This window comes from Hibiscus syriacus, unplaced genomic scaffold (genome assembly GCF_006381635.1).
Source record: "Hibiscus syriacus cultivar Baekdansim isolate YM2019G1 unplaced genomic scaffold, ASM638163v2 tig00110569_pilon, whole genome shotgun sequence".
Lineage (NCBI taxonomy): Eukaryota > Viridiplantae > Streptophyta > Magnoliopsida > Malvales > Malvaceae > Hibiscus > Hibiscus syriacus.
The window spans coordinates 440,957-461,644 of NW_024062784.1; the positions used below are offsets into that span (position 1 = coordinate 440,957).

General features: G+C 37.2%; 2 protein-coding genes and 2 pseudogenes across 2 annotated transcripts; 2 read left to right on the top strand and 2 right to left on the bottom strand.

Annotated features, from left to right (window-relative positions):
• Window positions 1–70: 70 nt before the first annotated feature.
• Window positions 71–2,762, bottom strand: LOC120132622 (annotated as a pseudogene).
• Window positions 2,763–3,797: 1,035 nt separating this feature from the next.
• On the top strand, window positions 3,798–6,514 carry LOC120132712 (calcium-dependent protein kinase 3-like). The gene is made up of 9 exons (XM_039149407.1): window positions 3,798–4,222; window positions 4,308–4,594; window positions 4,691–4,834; window positions 5,019–5,171; window positions 5,272–5,387; window positions 5,710–5,877; window positions 5,953–6,080; window positions 6,192–6,291; window positions 6,431–6,514. The coding sequence occupies exons 1-9, from the start codon at window positions 3,798–3,800 to the stop codon at window positions 6,512–6,514; spliced, it is 1,605 nt and encodes a 534-aa protein (XP_039005338.1).
• A 789-nt stretch (window positions 6,515–7,303) lies between these two features.
• Window positions 7,304–9,855, top strand: LOC120132516. The gene is made up of 4 exons (XM_039149252.1): window positions 7,304–7,611; window positions 8,067–8,219; window positions 8,676–8,747; window positions 8,957–9,855. The coding sequence occupies exons 1-4, from the start codon at window positions 7,465–7,467 to the stop codon at window positions 9,623–9,625; spliced, it is 1,041 nt and encodes a 346-aa protein (XP_039005183.1). The 5' UTR covers window positions 7,304–7,464; the 3' UTR covers window positions 9,626–9,855.
• A 1,237-nt stretch (window positions 9,856–11,092) lies between these two features.
• On the bottom strand, window positions 11,093–12,698 carry LOC120132495 (annotated as a pseudogene).
• Between the last annotated feature and the right edge of the window lie 7,990 nt (window positions 12,699–20,688).

Consider the following 20,688-nt stretch of genomic DNA (forward strand, 5'->3'; position numbering starts at 1 on the left):
TATGCTTCTTTATTTGGTTAACCATCCCACATTTGAATCCAAGGGCTGAACTGTTGAAGACCATTTAGCAAATTTATATTATAAATTCCAAATAAGAGAAGACTGATCATATAATACTTCATTAAACCTAGCTCACAATCTCATTGTCTAACAGTTAGTTCGGCCCTGATATGGAGAACGCCATTTATAAAGTAATTGCTCTCTTCCGACATGAATAGTGTCCACGGTATACCAAACAGGTTACGATAGCCGACGGCCTTTCCGCCCATGAATTTGTAATTACCTTTGTACTTAATTACATAATCCTCTGTTGGTTTTGCCCTTGCTGCAAATTCGTAGTCGACGGTGAAAGTAACAGATCCCCTTTCTTGCATTCCTAAAAATAGTCTAAAGGAGTGGAACGAGCTTTGCTGGTCCATATTGCAATGTGCGGAAAAGAAGAACCCTTGTCCGCCGAGATGAAACACTTGTGAATAAACCTTACCGGCCGGAAACAGATGTGCACACTCCTCGCGCTTCAGGTCCAGGTATACAACGCACTGCTGTCTTGGCTGTTCAAACTCTACAATCTTGACCGGGCGGTACTTGTAAGCCCGCTCCACATAGTGACTAAAACTGACATTGGCGGCCTCTGATGCGATAGCACGCTGTGAGTAAGATGTCTCAGCCTTGAAAAACAGAGCTTCAAGCACAACCTTGGATACAGTTTCTACATCAAAGTCATTGCAAGTTAAAACTTTTTTCAGCTTTCTGCAGGTCATATATGGAAAACGGATTAGGCAGACAAGGCGTGTAGTGAGAACTTCACGTCGTTCTTCCAGTTCTGGGTAATGAGTCCGAGCCCACTTCAGCAAAAAGTCATAAACAGCATCCTCTGAAGCTACCTGGAGATCATCACTGGAAAAAATTGCCTCTATACCAGCGAGAGGCAACTTGAGTACCTCATCCTGGAACCTGAGGAAAAAATGAGCAAATTAGTTGATACAACAACTACAAGTTTTGAAGGAAAAAATTAAAAACTGCATATGCATTCATGCATAGCGGGGAAAAAACCCGACATTGTTGATACAGATAACAAGATACTCAATCATCTAAAATAGTAGATAATGACATCACTCACTTGGTCACATCCTTGTAGCTTGAGGCAAGAAATTGCTTTGCTACATCTTTCAGTGGCTGGACAGTATCTGCCATTAAAATGGTAGGAAGATCCAAATACAGTAAGGCCGATTCACAGGTCATTGGTAGGTTTCGTAACAATCGACCACAATATCTCATGCATGATGCAACCTTGAATTTGTCAGCAACCATCAACATATCTAGCACGGCAGTAGGGTAATTGACAGTGAGTTGCAATACATAAACTTAAGAAGATCCAGGAGAGATGCTTCTTCTGCTCAGAGGGGGGGAAAAGGTACAATGTCATATTTATGGTTTACTTTGTCAATAAGTACCAAGTACTAACTCAATAAAGAATACAATGACATTTAGATCACCAGCAAATTCTTAAATATTACCAGTTCTTGCATGAAAACAGTTAAAGTTCATTGGGTTCATAGCAAGAGGGCAAACAAGAAGAAAGGCATAAATCAACTGTACTAAAGAGGCATAAATCAGTATGTCAACCATAAGTACGACGATCGGTAACAAGGAAAAAACCAACCAACCGGCAACCAGGATTCCCTTACCTTGTAAAAGAAGGGGCTTTTTGCTGCTAAAATTGGAGAACTAACATGCAAGATAGTGACTCTTAAAACCGTCGAACAATCGATATTCCAAGATGAATCATTGCCCTTAACCATATCATTCCCTACAAAAGACCATCTGTGTGTCAAGTTCCATTCCTTGCGATACAAAATTAACTTTCTTGAATAACAGAATCCAAGATTTTACTCTACCCAATTGCTCATTTCCAGTCAAATACGACTTCAAATGATACTCATTTGTTTTGTTCTTTTAGCAACTTATGAAGAAACGGAGCATAGCATTTCAAGGAAGAAAACGACAATACATCAAGATTAACTAAAAAAAGCATTTTATTTGATGAAATTTACTAGTCACCAATTAGATTGCAATTCAATCCAACACCAGAAGGAGACTCTTCAGTCATTGCCGCGGCATCTTCATCTTGATTTTCATCCATTTCGCCATCCTCAGTGTCTTGCAAGTTACAATTCAATATTTTCTCCTCACGTTGCACGGAAACATCTGCAAGACCGGAACACAAAAAGAAATCGTCAAAGCCTAAAACAAACACAGGTACTAGGATGCACTAATAATGTTTACAGTAGAAAGAACAAACCGATTTCTTTCTTGAAATCCTCTCTCCGCCTCTTTCTATCACGTGCCCAATCCGCGATGGACGAGCAACAGTCTCCGTCGGATCTAGCCTCCGGCAAATCCGGAACGACCTCAATCCTCAAGGCCCGATCGGAAAAATTACTGTCGTTAAAAGAAAAGCCGAAGTCCAGCTCAGCGTCATCAGAACCGGAAGGTTCGCCGGGAAAAAAGTCCGAGAGCACCATCGTTTGATGATAAAATAAGTATCAGCGTTCAACACTCTCAAATGACCAAACCCTAAATTACTAACAGAGAATAAAATATAACCATACATACATATAACAAACAATAAGCAAAGATTCAAACTTTGAACAAATTGGAATTAGTTGGAGAAGAATTTAAAAATCGAATAGTTTTAAGAGTGTGAAACTGTGAAACGTTCGCCGGTTAGTTTCGGAGTTTAGAGTCGTATTGTTCACATACTATATGTCTTAGTTTCTAGGGTAAACTACATTATTAGTCTCTAAAATTTTAAAATATTTATATTTTGATCATATAACTTTTAAAATTTACATTATAACTATTACAGTTTTAATTCATCTTTATTATAATCACTGTCATCAACTCCTATTTCATTTCGTCATTATTCGACATTCTTTAGATAAAATAACTTTTGTAAATATATATATATATATATTTATTTAAAAATTATTTTAATTTAACATTTATTTTTTATTGATTTCTATCAAAAATAACAAAAAGAGTCTTTAAAAGAAATTTTTTTCTACACAAATATCTTTATTCTATATATAAAATATCAATTAAAAAATTATATTAATTTTTTGGGTTAAGTACATAAATATTCTCTTGATTATAAGATATTATTTTATTAAATTTATCGACTATTGAAAATTATAAAATGGTCTTTCAACTATAGAACGTTATTTTGTTGAGTCTCTCGACTATTAAAAGTTATAAAGTGATTATCAAACTATTCATTATATTCCAAACTTTTCATTTTCTATTAAAAAATTAACGGTGTTTTGAGCTAAACGTTAACCTAGTGACTGTGATATGATAAACTCTGGTCTCAAAATCTCAAATGACTATCATATCTCAGTCATCATATTAACGTTCAACTTAGACAACTATCAATTTTTTCGGAAAAGTACGGTTAGTAACATAATAAATAGTAAGATGACTATTTTGTAATTTCTAATAGTATAGGGACTTAATAAAGTAACATTTTGTAGTAAGAGGACCAATTGTGTATTTTACGCTAATTAATAGCATGGGTTAAATCGTTGGTCGAAATCAAACCTCTACTTAAACCGTCCCATCCAAGCCCATTTTGATTTTAGTCATTTCCGAGGGAGTCAAAACATTCTTCCCCCTTTTCTTTCTTTCACCAATTACAAAATTTATTATATTCTAATTTTCCGACAACACAGAGACACAAATATATTCCCTTCTGACTCACCTCCTTCGCTTGCCCCAACTCAGTACTTTTTTCAATAATGGGTAATCGCAACAGTCTCCCCACCGCCGATGACCGGTCCCGACCAGACTCTAATCCCGGCTGTAGCCACCGTAATGGAGCCAACGCCAAACCTGCCGTCCCTTCATCGTCAAGACACCAAAAATATTCAACCCACCAGCACCACAACCCTTACTCCGCCTCCTCCAAAAGCCGCCTCGCCACCCCCAACATTCCACCCATCGGCCGTGTTCTCGGCCGTCCGATGGAGGACATCCGGTCTACTTACATCTTCGGCCGCGAGCTCGGCCGCGGGCAGTTCGGTGTTACCTACTTGGTGACACACAATGAAACTCAGCAGCAGTTCGCATGTAAATCAATCTCCACGCGTAAGCTTATCAGCCGCGATGATATCGAAGACATCCGCCATGAAGTCCAGATCATGCATCATCTAACCGGCCACAGGTTTACCCTCCAAAACAAACCTTTTTCACTAAATTCTGTTTAGTTTTTGATAATTCTAAAGGTTTTAAGTAAATGGGGTTGATAGGAATATTGTTGAGCTGAAGGGAGCTTATGAGGATCGGCACTCGGTGAATCTGATCATGGAACTGTGTGCTGGAGGGGAGTTGTTTGATCGGATTATAGAGAAAGGTCATTATTCAGAAATGGAGGCCGCTAATTTGTGTAGACAAATCTTGATGGTGGTGCATAGTTGTCATTCCATGGGGGTGATCCATAGGGACTTGAAGCCTGAGAATTTCTTGTTCTTGAGTAAGGACGAGGATTCTCCATTGAAGGCTACCGATTTCGGGCTCTCTGTATTTTTCAAGCCAGGTGAGCATTTGTGGTTTACACTTTGCATATCTCGAACTTGTCTATGTTATTCGATCTCGAGCATGAATGTATGCCGAACTTTCTCTGCTAATGCAGGAGATGTTTTCAAGAGTCTTGTCGGAAGTGCTTATTACGTAGCTCCGGAAGTATTGCGCCGAAAATATGGACCCGAAGTCGATATTTGGAGCGCCGGGGTGATTCTTTACATTCTCCTCAGTGGGATGCCGCCATTCGATGGAGGTAGTACTATTGTTTCTTATGAACATGAGTGATTCTCGTATAATAACGCAATACTGTCATAACTATATACCTTTTCGTAGGAGTTTGAACATATGTATGAAATAAGAGCTAATTTGTAATTAACATTGCTATGTTGTGGATAAGTGAGAGGGTCTCTTGTTTTTGCTTTTGGTTTTGTATGCAGAATCTGAACAGAGTATCTTTGAATCTATTCTTCGGGGACATATCGATTTCTTATCAGATCCATGGCCTTCTATTTCCGACTGTGCCAAAGATCTTGTGAGGAAGATGCTGCGAGAAGATCCCAAGGAACGTCTTTCAGCATTTGAAGTCTTAAGTAAGTTTGGCTGTAAAATTCAGATTCCGAATTCTTGTTTGTCTCACAAAAAGTTTATTGGCAATTCTGTGAAAAAAGAAATAAAGCTTCAGTACTGCAGATCATCCATGGATGCGTGAAGATGGCGATGCATCTGATAAGCCCCTTGATGTTGCCATTTTAACTAGAATGAAGCAATTCAAGGCAATGAACAAATTCAAGAAAGTTGCTCTGAAGGTGAATTGCTTTCCCCGTCATGTATAAAATGTAATAAAAGAAGATACTGTACTTGGGGATGAGCCATTAAATTATAACATAATGAAGCTCTGGTTCACTAACCTGTCCCTGGCGCTCATATCTGAGTTGGAGTGACCCATATTCGGTGTTTTAACCGAAAAGTTTGAAAGCTGGGAATGCAAAGGATTTTATGGATCCATTTTCAAGAGAACAAGCCAAATATGTCCCTTTTACTTTCTGGCTATTTAGTTGATGGTAGCAATGCAGCAACATAATCGTCATCGTCTTCGTCCATTTTTCTTATTTCTTTCTCTTCCTCCAGGTAATTGCAGAAAATCTATCTGAAGAAGAAATCATAGGTTTGAAGGAGATGTTCAAATCCATGGACACTGATAACAGTAGAACAATCACCTTTGAGGAGTTAAAAGCTGGCCTTCATAAACTTGGTACTAAGCTTTCCGAGACTGAAGTGTGGCAACTAATGGAAGCGGTATGTTTCCGTCCTCTTTTATATTATCCTGCCTTATAATCACTGTGCTTTTTAATGGAAGCGGTATGTTTCCAGGCTGATGTTGACGGAAATGGAACGATTGACTATGTCGAGTTCATAACAGCTACAATGCACATGAATCGAATAGAAAGGGAAGAACGCTTATACACTGCCTTCCAACACTTTGACAAAGACAACAGCGGGTAAATCAGTCTTACCATTTTCTTATATTTAAGTATATAACAGTTTTCTTACAAACCGAATCATTTAGCCTCGTCGTGATTTCCGAGTATATTTGTTTCAACTCGGTTTAGGTACATAACGATGGAGGAGCTTGAACAGGCCCTTCGGAAGTATAATATGAAAGATGAAAAAACATTAAGAGAGATCATTGCTGAAGTTGACACAGATAAGGTATGCTAATTCTATCTCTTTCCTAATGTGTATGTATATATGTATGGTATTTAAATGAAATTATTGCAATTGGTGCTATGGAAGTACATTCCAATTGTAACGGGATCTTCATGTTTGGTGTACATTTTACTCCCTGCAGGATGGAAGAATCAACTACGACGAGTTCATTGCCATGATGAGAAAAGGCAACCCGGAGCTTGTCGGAAACCGGCGGCGGAAGTAATCTGAATTGCAACTTGCATATCTTCTGTTCGGTGCTCCGAATTCATGTCCCGACTTGTTTGTTAATTTACACATGTTATCACCCGGTTTCCTGGCCGGAATCGTGAACTGTGCCCTCGGAAACTATGTTAGTAGGTAGTCTATTCCTGCCCCTTCCATAGAAATGGACCAAGATTGCATCAAACTGCGGCAGAGTATTTGACTAATATGCACTTTTTAGCTCGACTATGATGTATTGTAGATTAAGAGAGGGAATATTGTAGATGAAGACAGGTAGAAATGGTTAAATTTTCGATTATCTATTCAAAGTTTGAGCATCAGAAGCTACAGCAGAGTGATTAAGCGTTCATTGTCAAATAATTGAGACTATTTAAAATAGATATTACTTTGTAATTACCTTAGTTTAATAAAAAAAATAATCTTTTTAGTAATTAAACTTCTAAAATTTATAAAATAATTATTAAATTTATCAATGAAATTATCATTGTGTTACAAGATATTCATTAAATTTATTGAATCATTATAAAATAATCATTAAATTTCTTGAACTTTATGATCGTAAAATGTCATGGTAATCATTATGTATAGATGGTAATCATCATGTAGTTTGATATATTTAATGACTATTTTATAACTTTGAAAAGTTAAATAGTTAAAATCATTATTTAAGCATCATTTAGGGAGCTCTCATACACTTTACCCAATTGATATTTGGACAGAACGCAATTAAATTTTTTAGAAAGGTGTGTGGAAGTTTCCCGAAACATTAGAATAATAAATTACTCGTTTCCAAACACTCCTGAAATCCTCTGTACCAGAAAAAACCACTCTACCAAACTCGAATCGAGACGAAAAATCTCAAATTAGGGATTTTGATTTACAATTCCCAAATTACATGTAAAATTGTGCGTTTTTAATGCGAATTATTATAGGTACTGAAATTAGGGCCTCATGTTGAGTTCCTACTGTTCCCACTCCCTCTCTCAGCGCCCAGTTCTTGCTCCTCTCTTCAAATTTCGGGTTCCGAGCCGACCCCATTCCTTTTCTCTTGACCAAAGCTCTCGGATCTTTCAACCTATTCCCAAGCTCTCAAATAAGGTTAGATTAATGCATAAGCATTTTTGTGATCTGCATTATGTTTTCTGTTTCGCTAATTTCTTTCTTATGTTAAATTTTGGTTTTTGAGAATCCCACGTTGGAATTTTGAAACGGGTTATGTTTGCCTGACAAGAAAATGGAGGAAGAAGTTAGAAAATTGGAATCTAAATGCAAGCTTTGTTTAAAAGTTGGTTTTTGGCCCTGAAGCTGCATTATAGTTAGTTAGGTTCTGCTTGGTTGGTGAGAAAATGGAGGAAGAGGAATTATGTATCTGGAAACTTGATTGGTTTTGGTCTATTTTTGCCTTGATATGAAATTTTAGTAGCTTTATTAATTGGTTGAGTTTTGGAGTTCAACTGAGCATCTCATCTATAGCGGTTATATTATTGAAACTATGCCATCTTTACTATTAATTCACAGGTGTTTTTGGTTTGGTTTTATTTTTTAATTTTCAGAACTGGAAAATTTCATGCTTTAGGCATGAGGGGTTCTCACCTGAAAACCCAAAATCTGAACATATTGAACATTTTCTGTCCGAAGAATTAGTACAACCCGAGTTCAAGAAGCCTAGTGCTGGCAGAAGAGATTGGAAATCAACACTCCAGGAGGTAATATTTTCCTTTAATTGTTTCAGGTTAATGAACCTCTAATGTTTATTTATTTGCATGTGCAGTAGATAGTACTTTCAGTTTAATCTGTATGCCTGTTTCCTGTTATCGGCAAGAGTCTATTACAATCAGTCTCTTCATTGGTCTCAACAATCAATTTGTTAACTAAAGTTTAGTCTTGGATTGTATTTACGTCCATCAGAGGCAATTTGAATGTTGCTCATTTGTGGACACTATATCTTAACACATACAATGCCGGTGATCCTACTTCTCTCATTTATTTCATTTCAAGTGATTAAATTGAGACCGAGATGTTTTATTTTATTTTTTCATTTTTGTCTTTTAAGAAACTCAAATGGATTATTAATGTAGATAAGATTATAATTTTAAGGGATACAATTTGAGTGTAGTGCGGAATTTTCAAATATGTCAACCTGTTTGCTAATCTCTTTGCAGGCTGCTGATGCTGGATTGGGGGCTGTTGGTAGCAGGTGGACCGTACCATGGACAGCAGAGACCATTCTGCAGGTTGATTTGTTAGTTTTCATTACTTGAAATGATCAGATTGTTTTACTTAGATGAATTACATGCACGAACCAATCTAATCATTTCCTCTAGAAACTATAAAGATGGATTGAACTGAGCAACAGTATCTTGTATGACAGTCTCATTCAAACTCTGGATGAATTACAAACGAGTCAATCAGTTGCATAATAATATTTTTGTTGCTTGCATAGGTTATGCTTCTCTGGGTAGCTGCATTCTGGTTCATCGGGTCTTGGATGATTCCTTTTGCTGCTCACATGTCAGGGTTCAGCAAGGAATCCTTAACATTCAGAGGACAAGCCTTGTTCAGCCTCGTGACCGATGTAACTGAAGGCCTTGCCGGTATTGCGATACTCCACCGCTGTCTGTCTCGGTTTCATCCCCTACCATCAGATTGGTTTAAATTTAACTTGAGAGGGAAGTGGCTTTTTGATGTTGTGCTAGGATGCCTCATGTTTCCAGTCGTCAACCGATTATCACAGTTCAACCTCAGCTTATTGCCCCTTATGCCTTGTACACCCGCAACCCTTTCAAGTGTCGAGCAGTCAATTTTAGCGAGGGATCCAGTAGCCATGGCACTATATGCAGTAGTAGTCTCAGTTTGTGCTCCTGTATGGGAGGAAATTGTTTTCCGTGGTTTCCTTCTCCCTTCATTGACAAAGTACATGCCCGTTTGGTGCGCCATACTCGTGAGTTCAGTTGCCTTTGCTCTGGCACATTTTAATGTACAGAGAATGTTGCCACTTATTTTTCTCGGAATGGTGATGGGTGTCATCTTCGCTCGGTCGAGGAATCTATTGTCATCTATGCTCCTACACAGCCTCTGGAATGGCTTTGTGTTCTTGGATTTAATGAGATGACACCGCCTCTGTTTTCTCATATCATCTCTATTTTGGATCAATAGTACGGGGCAGGAAAACACGTTTCAGGTCAATTCTCTGGGGTATACTTCTTGACGATCTATTTCATTGTAGCTGCAATACAAATTGAATGCCTAGAAAACTTGTACAAGTACCATCAACCAAATTATAACATGCTTAATGTAGCATGTTGATAGGCCATTAAGTTGAATCCAACATAGCTTAATAGAAATTGCCTTCATCGATTCTGTTTGTCTTTGATTTTACGAGGAAACTGTAAAAGAAGCAACAGAGAGAATGAAGATCATATGTTTTACTTTGGCCAAATGCAATATTCATCTTGGAATTGCAGGTTTACTCATGCAGGGTCAATGCCTATTTTCTTGACCACTGAATATCTAGGTGCTAACGAGGTCTTAGCTTCGAATCTTATAAATAGAAAAATAATGTTGGAAACATCGCTCCTTTCATTCCACTCTTCCTCCCTTCTCCGATGACTCATTTCTGTGGAAACGTTGCTTCTTTCAACCCATTTAAATCGGCTTGAAAAGTTACCATCTAATATAAACACAGAACGGGGTATACATGCGTATACCAAGTCTGAACAGAAGTGGTTTCTGAAAAGAAAATTCAGGAAAAATGGAACTTTGGGTTTTAAAATATTCTGGTCCGGGGATGGCTTCACGTCAGAGCAAATGGTTCGGAGGTGGTTTGGTTGAATCAACCGGCATCACCATGGAGAGGATGGAGAGAAAAATTATTTCTGTCCTTGCTGCAACCAATGAACCCCTAGTCGTCGATGAAGCAGCATTAGGCGTTTTGAGCGGGAGGTAGTAGTTATCACCAACAGCATTTAATTGGAGAATTATCTACTCTCAAGTTTCACATCTGCAATCTTTTGTTCTCATTAAGAACTTGAGTAGTTTAGCATGCAGATGGTGATCGTCAGAACCAATAATCTCCTAACGATAGAAATTGCTACCGGAGAATTATAACTGATGAAATCGATACAGTGAACTTCTCCTCTCATGTTCAAAGTTTGTTCTAAAATTCTGGTGGGTTATATTGAAGATATATTATCCACTTCACCATTTCTTTCAGGAAACTCAAAGCAAAGTGAATCCAGGCAGATTGAACCCAATGTACAATGCACTAATCCTTCTTTTCTACCGTATTTAAAATAGGATCCCATATTCAGCATTGTGAACACATCTACCGTATGTATGTCGGAACCTACCAACAGCGATGTATTGGGATAATTGAATCCTTCTTTTCTTTCAATGCTCCCCTTGGAATCCTACTTAGAACTTTTGCATCAAAGACTGCATAAATAAATTAGTTGACCATTTTTCTTATATGTAATGGGATAATGGGGTAAGAGGAGGTATGATAGTAGGTTGCCCCAATGTCAGGTTGAGAACAGCTTCCGTGAGAGACCTCTGAATTATGAAATGTCCTCCGTGAGACTCGATCCCATGACCTCAAGGTTAAGAGCCTTGTGCTCTACCAACTGAGCTGGACGGGCATTTCGCATCAAAGATTGCATACTGCTTCTTAATCTCATGCATTGCTTTCTCGGAAAATGGATCGACCTTGTCCTCGTATTTCTCATAAAGCACAGGTACAGTGTGAAGTAGCACGAAGACTGTTTTGCAAAAACATCAAAGTATATCAGAAAATCACAATGCTAAATATAAGATAAAGGAGGGGAGCACATAGGGGCAAAGCACTTTAAGGCAACTCCGATACCGATGTAGAAAAGTGTCAAGAAGTTGCACCAATTTCCCACAATAGACAAGACCCACAAGCCAGCAATCACCTGAAAAATCACAACGACAATCCAATATGATTGTCGGAAACAGAACAATATCAATAAAATCTTCAGGAGCTCAGGACAGCAAACATGTATGCAACCATTGCATCACTATCTTAATTACAAGTTCGATGAAGAATTGAATTATGCTGTAAGAAATCTAGTAAACAGGTAAACAACGTACTGAGAGGAACTTTTTAAGATCTTTTCCCGATGCTATACCCCGCAGAACAATGAAAGCCGTTGATCTCAAACCTAAGTGCTTCGGCAAACTCTAAAACAGGGTCCTTAGGAATTTGAACCTCGGGGATGCGTGGTGGAGACCTATTCAAAACAGCTTACATTAGCATGAACAAAAAGAAACTTGAATCCAAATATAACCACAAAAGCAGACAACGAAATCAACAGTTTACTTGTGGATGAAGGTAGCAGCATTCGACCACAAAAAAAGTAATTCAAGAGCAAGTATCGACAAGTGACACACTAGAGTTAGAAGGTTGTATTCGAGCAATTCGAACAATGACCAAATCACAGTTGCAACACCAAGGGCTCCGGCCGAAACCTTTTTGTTCGTCCACGGGAAAATGTCGGCGGCTATTACACATACAATTTCACTACATGAGTATGCATAACACGATAGGAAATTGAAGCAAGTGACAATAATTACGGATGAGAATCACTTAAAAGTATCGATACTAATACGATTAGCGTAAAATTTAAGATAATCCCATAATTTTTTTGCTCTCAAATAGCAAAAGAAGTAAACTTCACTAGATGTAACCCCATCAATTCACTTAATGAACTAGAGAATGCCTAGCTTCATTGTTCATGCTAAAACATATAATAACAGATCAAAAGCCATAATTAAGCTCAAACAACATCAATCATAGCAAAAATCCGAAGCTCGACCTAAATCATTGAGACAGATCTAACTACGACTTAAAACGGAAACAAAGTGTCTAAACAGCCAATACATCTAGAAAAGGAACTCGAATGGAACGAAGTCAATAAATGGAAAGAAGAGGTTTTAGTAACATACGTTTGCCTCCACCGAAACGTGGTGTACAGGCTTTTCTCTTCCGAAGTGACGGAAGACTTTGGCCTTGAACGAAGGTTCCGATGGCTTATCGTCGTCGGAATCCAACGATGATGATTCATGGCCATGGATCTTCTCAGCTATCTTCTCCATCAACGTTTCCACGTGCTTCTCTTCGTGCTCCGCCATTTTCTTTTGAATCCTAAAACCCCTGACTACTCGTTTCGAAGAAATCTGAAATTGAAAATAATAAGGAACGAACGTAAAGCTCGAGAAAAAGCAAAAATGGAACCTTCGTAGCTTTTACTGCTAAGTGCTCACTAAGCTCTGCTGCCTTTGTGTGGCAAAATAGATTTAATCCGGGCCGTTTAATATCAATGTTTTGATCTGGACCGTTGAATCTGTGTGCTTTGTAATTGAAAGCCTTTCATTGGTACGAGGATTAACGGGCCGTTCGATTTTGACGGAGTTAGATAGTAACCAAAGTAGACAAAGTTATTTGGTAAATCCTTTTATTTGATAAATAGTCCTTCGGTTATAGATTGTTACTTTTTTAAGTCTCTAAATTATTAAAAGTTATAAAATTGTCATCTGACTACTCATTACGTTCCAAATTCATCTTTTTTCATTAAAAATTTTATCGTTGTCTGAGTTGTATGTTAACATGATAACTGGGATATGGTAGTCGTTTAAGATTCTTGGATTGAGTTTTATCATATCACAGTCAAAATATTAACATTCAGCTTAGATAATCGTCAATTTTTTTAACGAAAAATAACGAGTTTGGAATATAATGAATAGTTGGATGATCATTTTGTAACTCTTAATAGTCGAAGAACTAAACAAAACAACGTTCTATAGTTGGAAGACCATCTTATAACTTTTAATAGTTGGGGGACTCAACAAAGTATCAACTTATAGTCGAGGGACCATTGGTATACTTTACCCTATAATTTATTTGATGAAGAATTAAAATAAAAAGTACTATATTTTAGAGTAAAGTACATAAATAATCACATGCTATAGGGTGTTATTTTATTGAGTATCTCGACTATTAAAAGGTACAAAATGACCATCCGACTATAATATGTTATTTTTTAAGTCTCTTAACTATTAAAGTTACAAAATATCACCCGATAATTCATTGTGTCCCAAACTCGTATTTCTCTGTTAAAAAATGCTAACTAAGATATAATATGATCCGATAATCTCAAATGACTATCATATCTCAATCAACAAGATAGCATTAAGCTTAAACTATCAGCAATTATTTTTAATAAAAAATGAAGAGTTTAGAATACATTTAATAATCGAACGACTATTTTGTAACTTTTAATAATAAAAAACTTAAAATTTAATTTCATATAATTAGAAGATGTTATTTTATAACTTTTAATAGTCACACTACACCGTAAAATTTGACCTAACCTTTCTGGATAGATGGTTTTGCATCACATATGGAATAAAATCTAAGGGAGAGGTAATATGATAATGACATGGAGAGATGATGGTGATGTATAAAAAATAATCGAATGATCATTTTGTAACTTTTAATAAAATAACAAAAAATAAATCTCTAATAGATAACGAGTTTATAATACATTGAATAATCGAATGACCATTTTATAACTTTTAATAATAAACAATTAAAATATAATATCATATAATTAGGAGATATCATTTTATAATATTTAATAGTCACACGTAAAATTTTGACCCAACCTTTCTAGATTGATGGTTTTACATCACATATGGAATAAAATCTCTGACAAATGTGATATGATAATGATATGGAGAGATGATGGTGATGTATAAACAAATGTTGACACCAGAAAGATAAATCTAAAACCGAATAAAAGATTTTTTATTTTTTGTATAATTATCTATATCTGATCAATTAATCAATAAATTCGAATTAAATATTATAAAAGTAAGAACGATTCTTTAATTTCAGTTTACTCTATCCATAATAACTAAAATTCAAACCCCTAATCCTATATAAATTACCTCATCCTACTAAACCTATCGTTTTCGGTAAAGATTCTCCGCTTTTATTTCAACAAAACAAAGATTTGTTGATTCTGGTGGGTCTTAATTCAAAGATTTTTTTTTTTGAGAAAATCGCCTCAGTGACCAAAAATGCCTTATAATATACGATTTTAACCAACTTTTTTTGGATTTGCCAAAATGACCAACAAAATCGCAACGCGAAATAAAAATCGCAACGCGATCCCCAGAATCGCAAATCAGTTTCCAAAATCGCAACGCGATTCTTGAAAATCGCAATGCGATAGTACAAATTCGCATTGCGATTTTCAAGAATCGCAACGCGAATATGAAAATCGCAACGCGAACACATAAATCGCAACGCGTATCCGTAAACCGCAACGTGTATCCGTAAATAGCAACGCGTATCCGTAAATCGCAATGCGTATCCGTATATCGCAACACGCATCCGTAAATCGCAACGATAATCCGTAAATCGCAACGAGAATCTGTAAATCGCAACGATAATCCGTAAATCGCAACGAGAATCTATAAATCACAACACTGAAATTTTGGGTATATAACTACGCAACAGCAGCAAATCATAAACTAAATCCCTAAATCGCAACTCATTCCATCTCCATCTATCACTCTCTCTGGCGACATCCGTTCCTATATCCAACGACATCCTTCCCAATCCGGCAACAGGTTTTAGTTTCGCAACTCGTCTGTTTAGTAAATTAATTTACAACCATGAAATCATCTAATGTTGATCATGTTTGGATAGATTTGTGTTTTGGAGGGTCATGGGATAATGTTCATGGTGTTTTACAATATATGCCTTTACCCATGAATCTTCAACTAAAATTGTCTTTACAAAAGTTAACTTATGAAACTCTAATGCTACGTGTTTCAAATAAATTGAATTTAGAGCCCCTAAGTCAATATAATTTTGTTGTTTCATTTTTGTTAGTTACATGCATTTCACATTTAAATGATTATATTTCTTGTGTATATTATTTTGTAGATTCGTTCGTTTATTACTTGCATGCGCCCAGTTATTATAGTTGACGGAGCACATTTGAAAGGTAGATACCTTGGAGTAAACTTATTAGCAGTAGCCATGGATGCTAACAATGGGATATTGCTAATAGCTTACGGGGTTGGCAAATCTGAAACCTCTGATTTATGGACATGGTTTATGGGGCATCTTAGGGATTGCATAGGTCCTATTAGCAATCTGACAATCATATCCGATAGGGCAAACTCAATTGACAACGCTGTTAGAAGGTGTTTCCCAGATGCTTTTCATGGACTTTGTGGTGTTCATTTGTATAGAAATCTAAAATCAAGGTCTGCTGGTATAAAAAAGCACAAATGGACATACTGGAAGGCTGTAAAAGCTTATCGGGAAGTGGATTTCAATAAGCATATAAATTGTTTTAGACGTGTTTTGCCTCAGTGTGCTCAAACACTAGAAGATGTCGGGTTTGAAAGATGGTCAAGAGTACATCAACTTGGAGCAAGATATGGTTTCATGACGTCTAATAGTGCAGAATCAATCAACGCTCTAAGTCGTCATTCCCGGAAATTACCCATTACTATGTTAATGGAGTTTTTTCGAGCCTCTATTCAACAGTGGTACTACAAGAAAAGAAACTATGCAGGTATTATTTCCTTGAATTCGTAACTTATCATATTTATATATTTTACTAAGTATTGTTTATTTAAATTTACAGGAACATTGGAACATCGTGTTACACCATGGACTGAAAAAAAGATAACGAAACGTGTTGTGAAGTCAACGTCATGGAGAGTTGAACCATGTTCAAACACTTTGTTTCAAGTACTGGATAATAACTTAAATGGGCTAGTCGATCTAAATGCAAAGACGTGTAGTTGTATGAAATGGCAAACATCTGGTTATCCGTGTGACCATGTTATAAAAGTTGCTCTTCATTTAAACCAAGATGATTCAAGCGCATACGCTATGGATTGCTACACTACAGAAGTTTATCGACAGACTTATGCCGAGATTGTCTACCCTATTCCACATCCTTCTGAGTGGGACATACCAGATGACTTACAAACAGTTTTGCCACCAGCCATGGACAGAAGGCTACCTGGCCGACCAAAAAGTCACGATCGTATACCGTCTAAGGGTGAAGAGAAGAAGAGATCGACATGTAGTCGGTGCAAGGAAAGTGGTCATACAAGGTTGACATGTGGATCACCAGTGCCATCAAAATCATCTTTTCCTCTACCAAAATATGGATCCTCATCAAAATCCAAAGCTCATATGGTGTCAAGCAAAAGGCAATCATCTTTAAAATCCCAATCACAATTGGCTTCACCTTTTGGGACTGTTAACTTAGGTGATTTTTAAATGCAAATGTTGTATTATGTGGATTTTATGTGTGAACTTTTAACATTTTCAGTTGAATTAATGACTTAGGCCAACCATTTTGACTTAACCAACTCTTGTTATTCAGTTGTTATCACTTATTAGGCATGCATTTGACTATCGCAACACGGAAATTACAATCGCAACGAGAGAATCGCAATGCAAAATGAAAATCGCAACGAGATAATCGCAATGCGAAATGAAAATCGCAACGAGAGAATCGCAATGCGGAAATGAAAATCGCAATGCGAAATGAAAATCGCATTGCGATTCTCTCGTTGCGATTTTCATTTCCGCATTGCGATTTTCATTTCGCATTGCGATTCTCTCGTTGCGATTTTCATTTCGCATTGCGATTTTCATTTCAACATAATGCAGATTGAAATCAACAAAATCAACCATTACATTTCAATCAATTAAACAAGCACAAATAAGAATTATGTTCGCATCAATTACACAAATCAACTTTTACAAATCATCTTTTACAAATCAATTAAACAATCAAAAAATAAGCAATAATTCTTATTTCCAATCATCTACTATTGAATCAATTTTTACAAATCAATTAAACAATCAAAAAACAATCAATTAAACTATTGAATCAACTTTTGCAGCCATACATCATTTTCACGCAGTTCACTTCTGAGATTAACCTGCAGAAACCAAACATTTGCTCAAACAACACTTTCTACACATCTAAAACCTACAAACAGCAAATTATTCTATTCTAGGTACTTAACCAAACATTTTCAAACCAAAAGTCTATAAACTTACCAATTGTTTATGGACATTTTTATAACGCGGATGCAGGTAGGCAGCGTCTCGTATATATCGATTTAGCCATATAATGCCGAAACCATAAGCCTACTACAGCTCTATCTCTATCGGTGGGAGGTAGATACTTGGTGCTTCCTGTCGTCAAACGCTCCAACGCCAAGCATACGAGAGGACCACAATCTCCTCTGGCTCCTCCCGTTTGTTGTGGCGTGGTCTCGTCTCTAATAACTATAATATTGAGCTTCTTTGGCTTCTTGTTTCCAGAACGAGTCCAATAATTGATCGCATCCAAGAATTTAGCCAAATGAGAGCTCCATCCCTTAATAATCTCTCTTAAATCAGCCAATGATATGTAATTTATCATGCTGTCATACACTATTGTATTAAGGGATGGGAGCTGAAGCTCGACGAGAATCCAATGTTTACGTTCCAAAACAGGGATAAACACCTGCAATCATAAGTAATAATTCATTCATTTGCGCACTTATTTCATAAAACCTTTAAACTCAATCTAAAATAAATACTAACCTTATCGACCTCCCACCATGCAGGATAAAGTTTAGCTTGTCCATTGCCCAAATCAAATGATTCATCTCGTGCATTCTTCAAGTGAACGGCGTTAAAAGACGTCGGCATAATTGTATATCGTATATTTTTATTTTTCTTAAGTTTTCTTATTATTAGAAGACGTGTCACCCACGCATCGATATGCTGTTTTACAAAAAAAGACATATATTAGTGACTTACATAAATTTAAAAAAAAATTAATCAAATTGAAATATAAGAAAAATATAAGACTTACCCCCCATCGAAATAGCCATTGTCTTCGACCCCTAATAATACGCCCCACCAAGACCGATCAAGCAACAAATAGATATCATCGGTGAGCTTGCATATGTCAGTGAAACACCCCTGGCTCCGCTCATGTAGATAAAAATCAACTGCGGTCTTAGCCCAAAGGGTGTTATCCAGAATTGTGTCTGGTAGTTGTTTCCTCTCCTCTTCAGATACTGGTATGGTACTGGCCGGTAACTCATACGAGAGCCAACTTGAATCCATCATGTCCGGCACGTCAGAGGGTTTCTCAAGAAGCCTACATATGACGCCATGTGAATCGGGCTCTTGAATGGTGGGAGGGACCTCTTCAATGATGACAGTGGCCTCTTGAACGGTGGGAGGGGACTCTCGAGGAATGATAGGGGGGGCCTCTTCAACGATAGGAGTGGACTCTTGAGGGATGACAGGCGAGTCGGGCTTCTTCTTGCGGTGTCTTTGCACTATTGGGGTGTACGGAGACTTAATAGCACGTGCACGCTGTCTGATGCGTGAACTCCGTCGTGCAAGCATAACCCGATGTAAAGCATCCACTCTATCGGGCCGCTAAATAATTAAATACAAAAATCAGTAAATAAACAGACATGATATTTAAACAGTGAAAACAAAGACAAATATGTTTCAAACTTGCATTGTATTCACCCAAGTCATTATTCTATCATAGTTCACAAAATGCATCAGATAACAAAGAAAAATATGTTTCAAACTAATACCCTGAAGTTAGTATTTGTCTTTGTTTTGTCTATTGGTTGAAGTAATGCAATCCATTCAAGTTTCAATTTACAGAAGAAGAAATAGTTTACTTTCGCAACACGAAACTTAAAATCGCAACGCGAAATGAGAATCGCAACGAGAAACAAAATCGCAACGCGAAATGAAAATCGCAACGACAGAATCGCAACGCGAAATGAAAATCGCAATGCGATTTTGGTTTCGCGTTGCGATTTTGTCGTTGCGATTTTGGTTTCGCGTTGCGATTCTGTCGTTGCGATTTTCATTTCGCGTTGCGATTCTCTCGTTGCGATTTTAAGTTTCGTGTTGCGAAAGTAAACTATTTCTTCTTCTGCAAATTGAAACTTGAATGGATTGCATTACTTCAACCAATAGACAAAACAAAGACAAATACTGACTTCAGGGTATTAGTTTAGCAGAATTGGCAGCAACCGAACAAATTTACTTTCAACCAAAAGACAAAACAAAGACAAATACTATTTCACAGTATTAAAGAATACACAGTTTAGCAGAATTGGCAGCAACCGAACAAATTTACTTTCAACCAAAAGACAAAACAAAGACAAATACTATTTCACAGTGTTAAAGAATACACAGTTTAGCAGAATTGGCAGCAACCGAACAAATTTACTTTCAACCAAAAGACAAAACAAAGACAAATACTATTTCACAGTGTTAAAGAATACACAGTTTAGCAGAATTTGCAGCAACCGAACAAATTTACTTTCAACCAAAAGACAAAACAAAGACAAATACTATTTCACAGTGTTAAAGAATACACAGTTTAGCAGAATTGGCAGCAACCGAACAAATTTACTTTCAACCAAAAGACAAAACAAAGACAAATACTATTTCACAGTGTTAAAGAATACACAGTTTAGCAGAATTGGCAGCAACCGAATAAATTTACTAAGCAATCTAAGTGAAATGGCTAATCTAAGTGAAATTACGAGTAAATTTATCATTAAGTTAAATATGGAAAATCTTAAACTTACCTCGTTGCGTAGAGTATGAACCTCATTCTGCAACGATACTATCATCTCACGTAGAGCGGCAACCTCACCACGTAAAGTTGACACCTCCACACGCCATGCACCATCGTTATCGCGTAGAGTACCGATCTCCTCACGCAAGGCATTGACCTCATCACGTAACTCATCCCGTGGAGGTGGAGAACAAGGAGATAAATGTCGTGGCCTCTTTACCGGTCGCCTATCATGAGGTGATGGTGGAGAAGAGGCTCGATGATGTGACGGGATAGGTGATGGCTCTCGTTCTAGAGGTGTATAGTCGGGTCGATCGGGTGATGGCTCTGGGTGAGGTGATGGCTCTCGAATTGGAGGAAGTGGATGCTGCTCATCATCCGTGCCATCAAAAAAACTCTGACTAGCTTGCCACCAATCAGTGGCAAGCTCTTCCTCCGTGGGTGTCAGTCTTTGTAATGGAATGTTGGCCTCCTAACAATATAAAAACTCAAACAA

Bases quoted from the DNA above. Each gene is read 5' to 3' on its own strand.
- LOC120132712 (XM_039149407.1), top strand. From the start codon at position 3,798: ATGGGTAATCGCAACAGTCTCCCCACCGCCGATGACCGGTCCCGACCA. The intron at 4,223-4,307 runs GTTTACCCTCCA...TGGGGTTGATAG, and splicing joins CATCATCTAACCGGCCACAG to GAATATTGTTGAGCTGAAGG. The intron at 6,081-6,191 runs GTAAATCAGTCT...AACTCGGTTTAG, and splicing joins TTTGACAAAGACAACAGCGG to GTACATAACGATGGAGGAGC.
- LOC120132516 (XM_039149252.1), top strand. From the start codon at position 7,465: ATGTTGAGTTCCTACTGTTCCCACTCCCTCTCTCAGCGCCCAGTTCTT. The intron at 7,612-8,066 runs GTTAGATTAATG...TTTAATTTTCAG, and splicing joins TTCCCAAGCTCTCAAATAAG to AACTGGAAAATTTCATGCTT. The intron at 8,748-8,956 runs GTTGATTTGTTA...TTGCTTGCATAG, and splicing joins CAGCAGAGACCATTCTGCAG to GTTATGCTTCTCTGGGTAGC.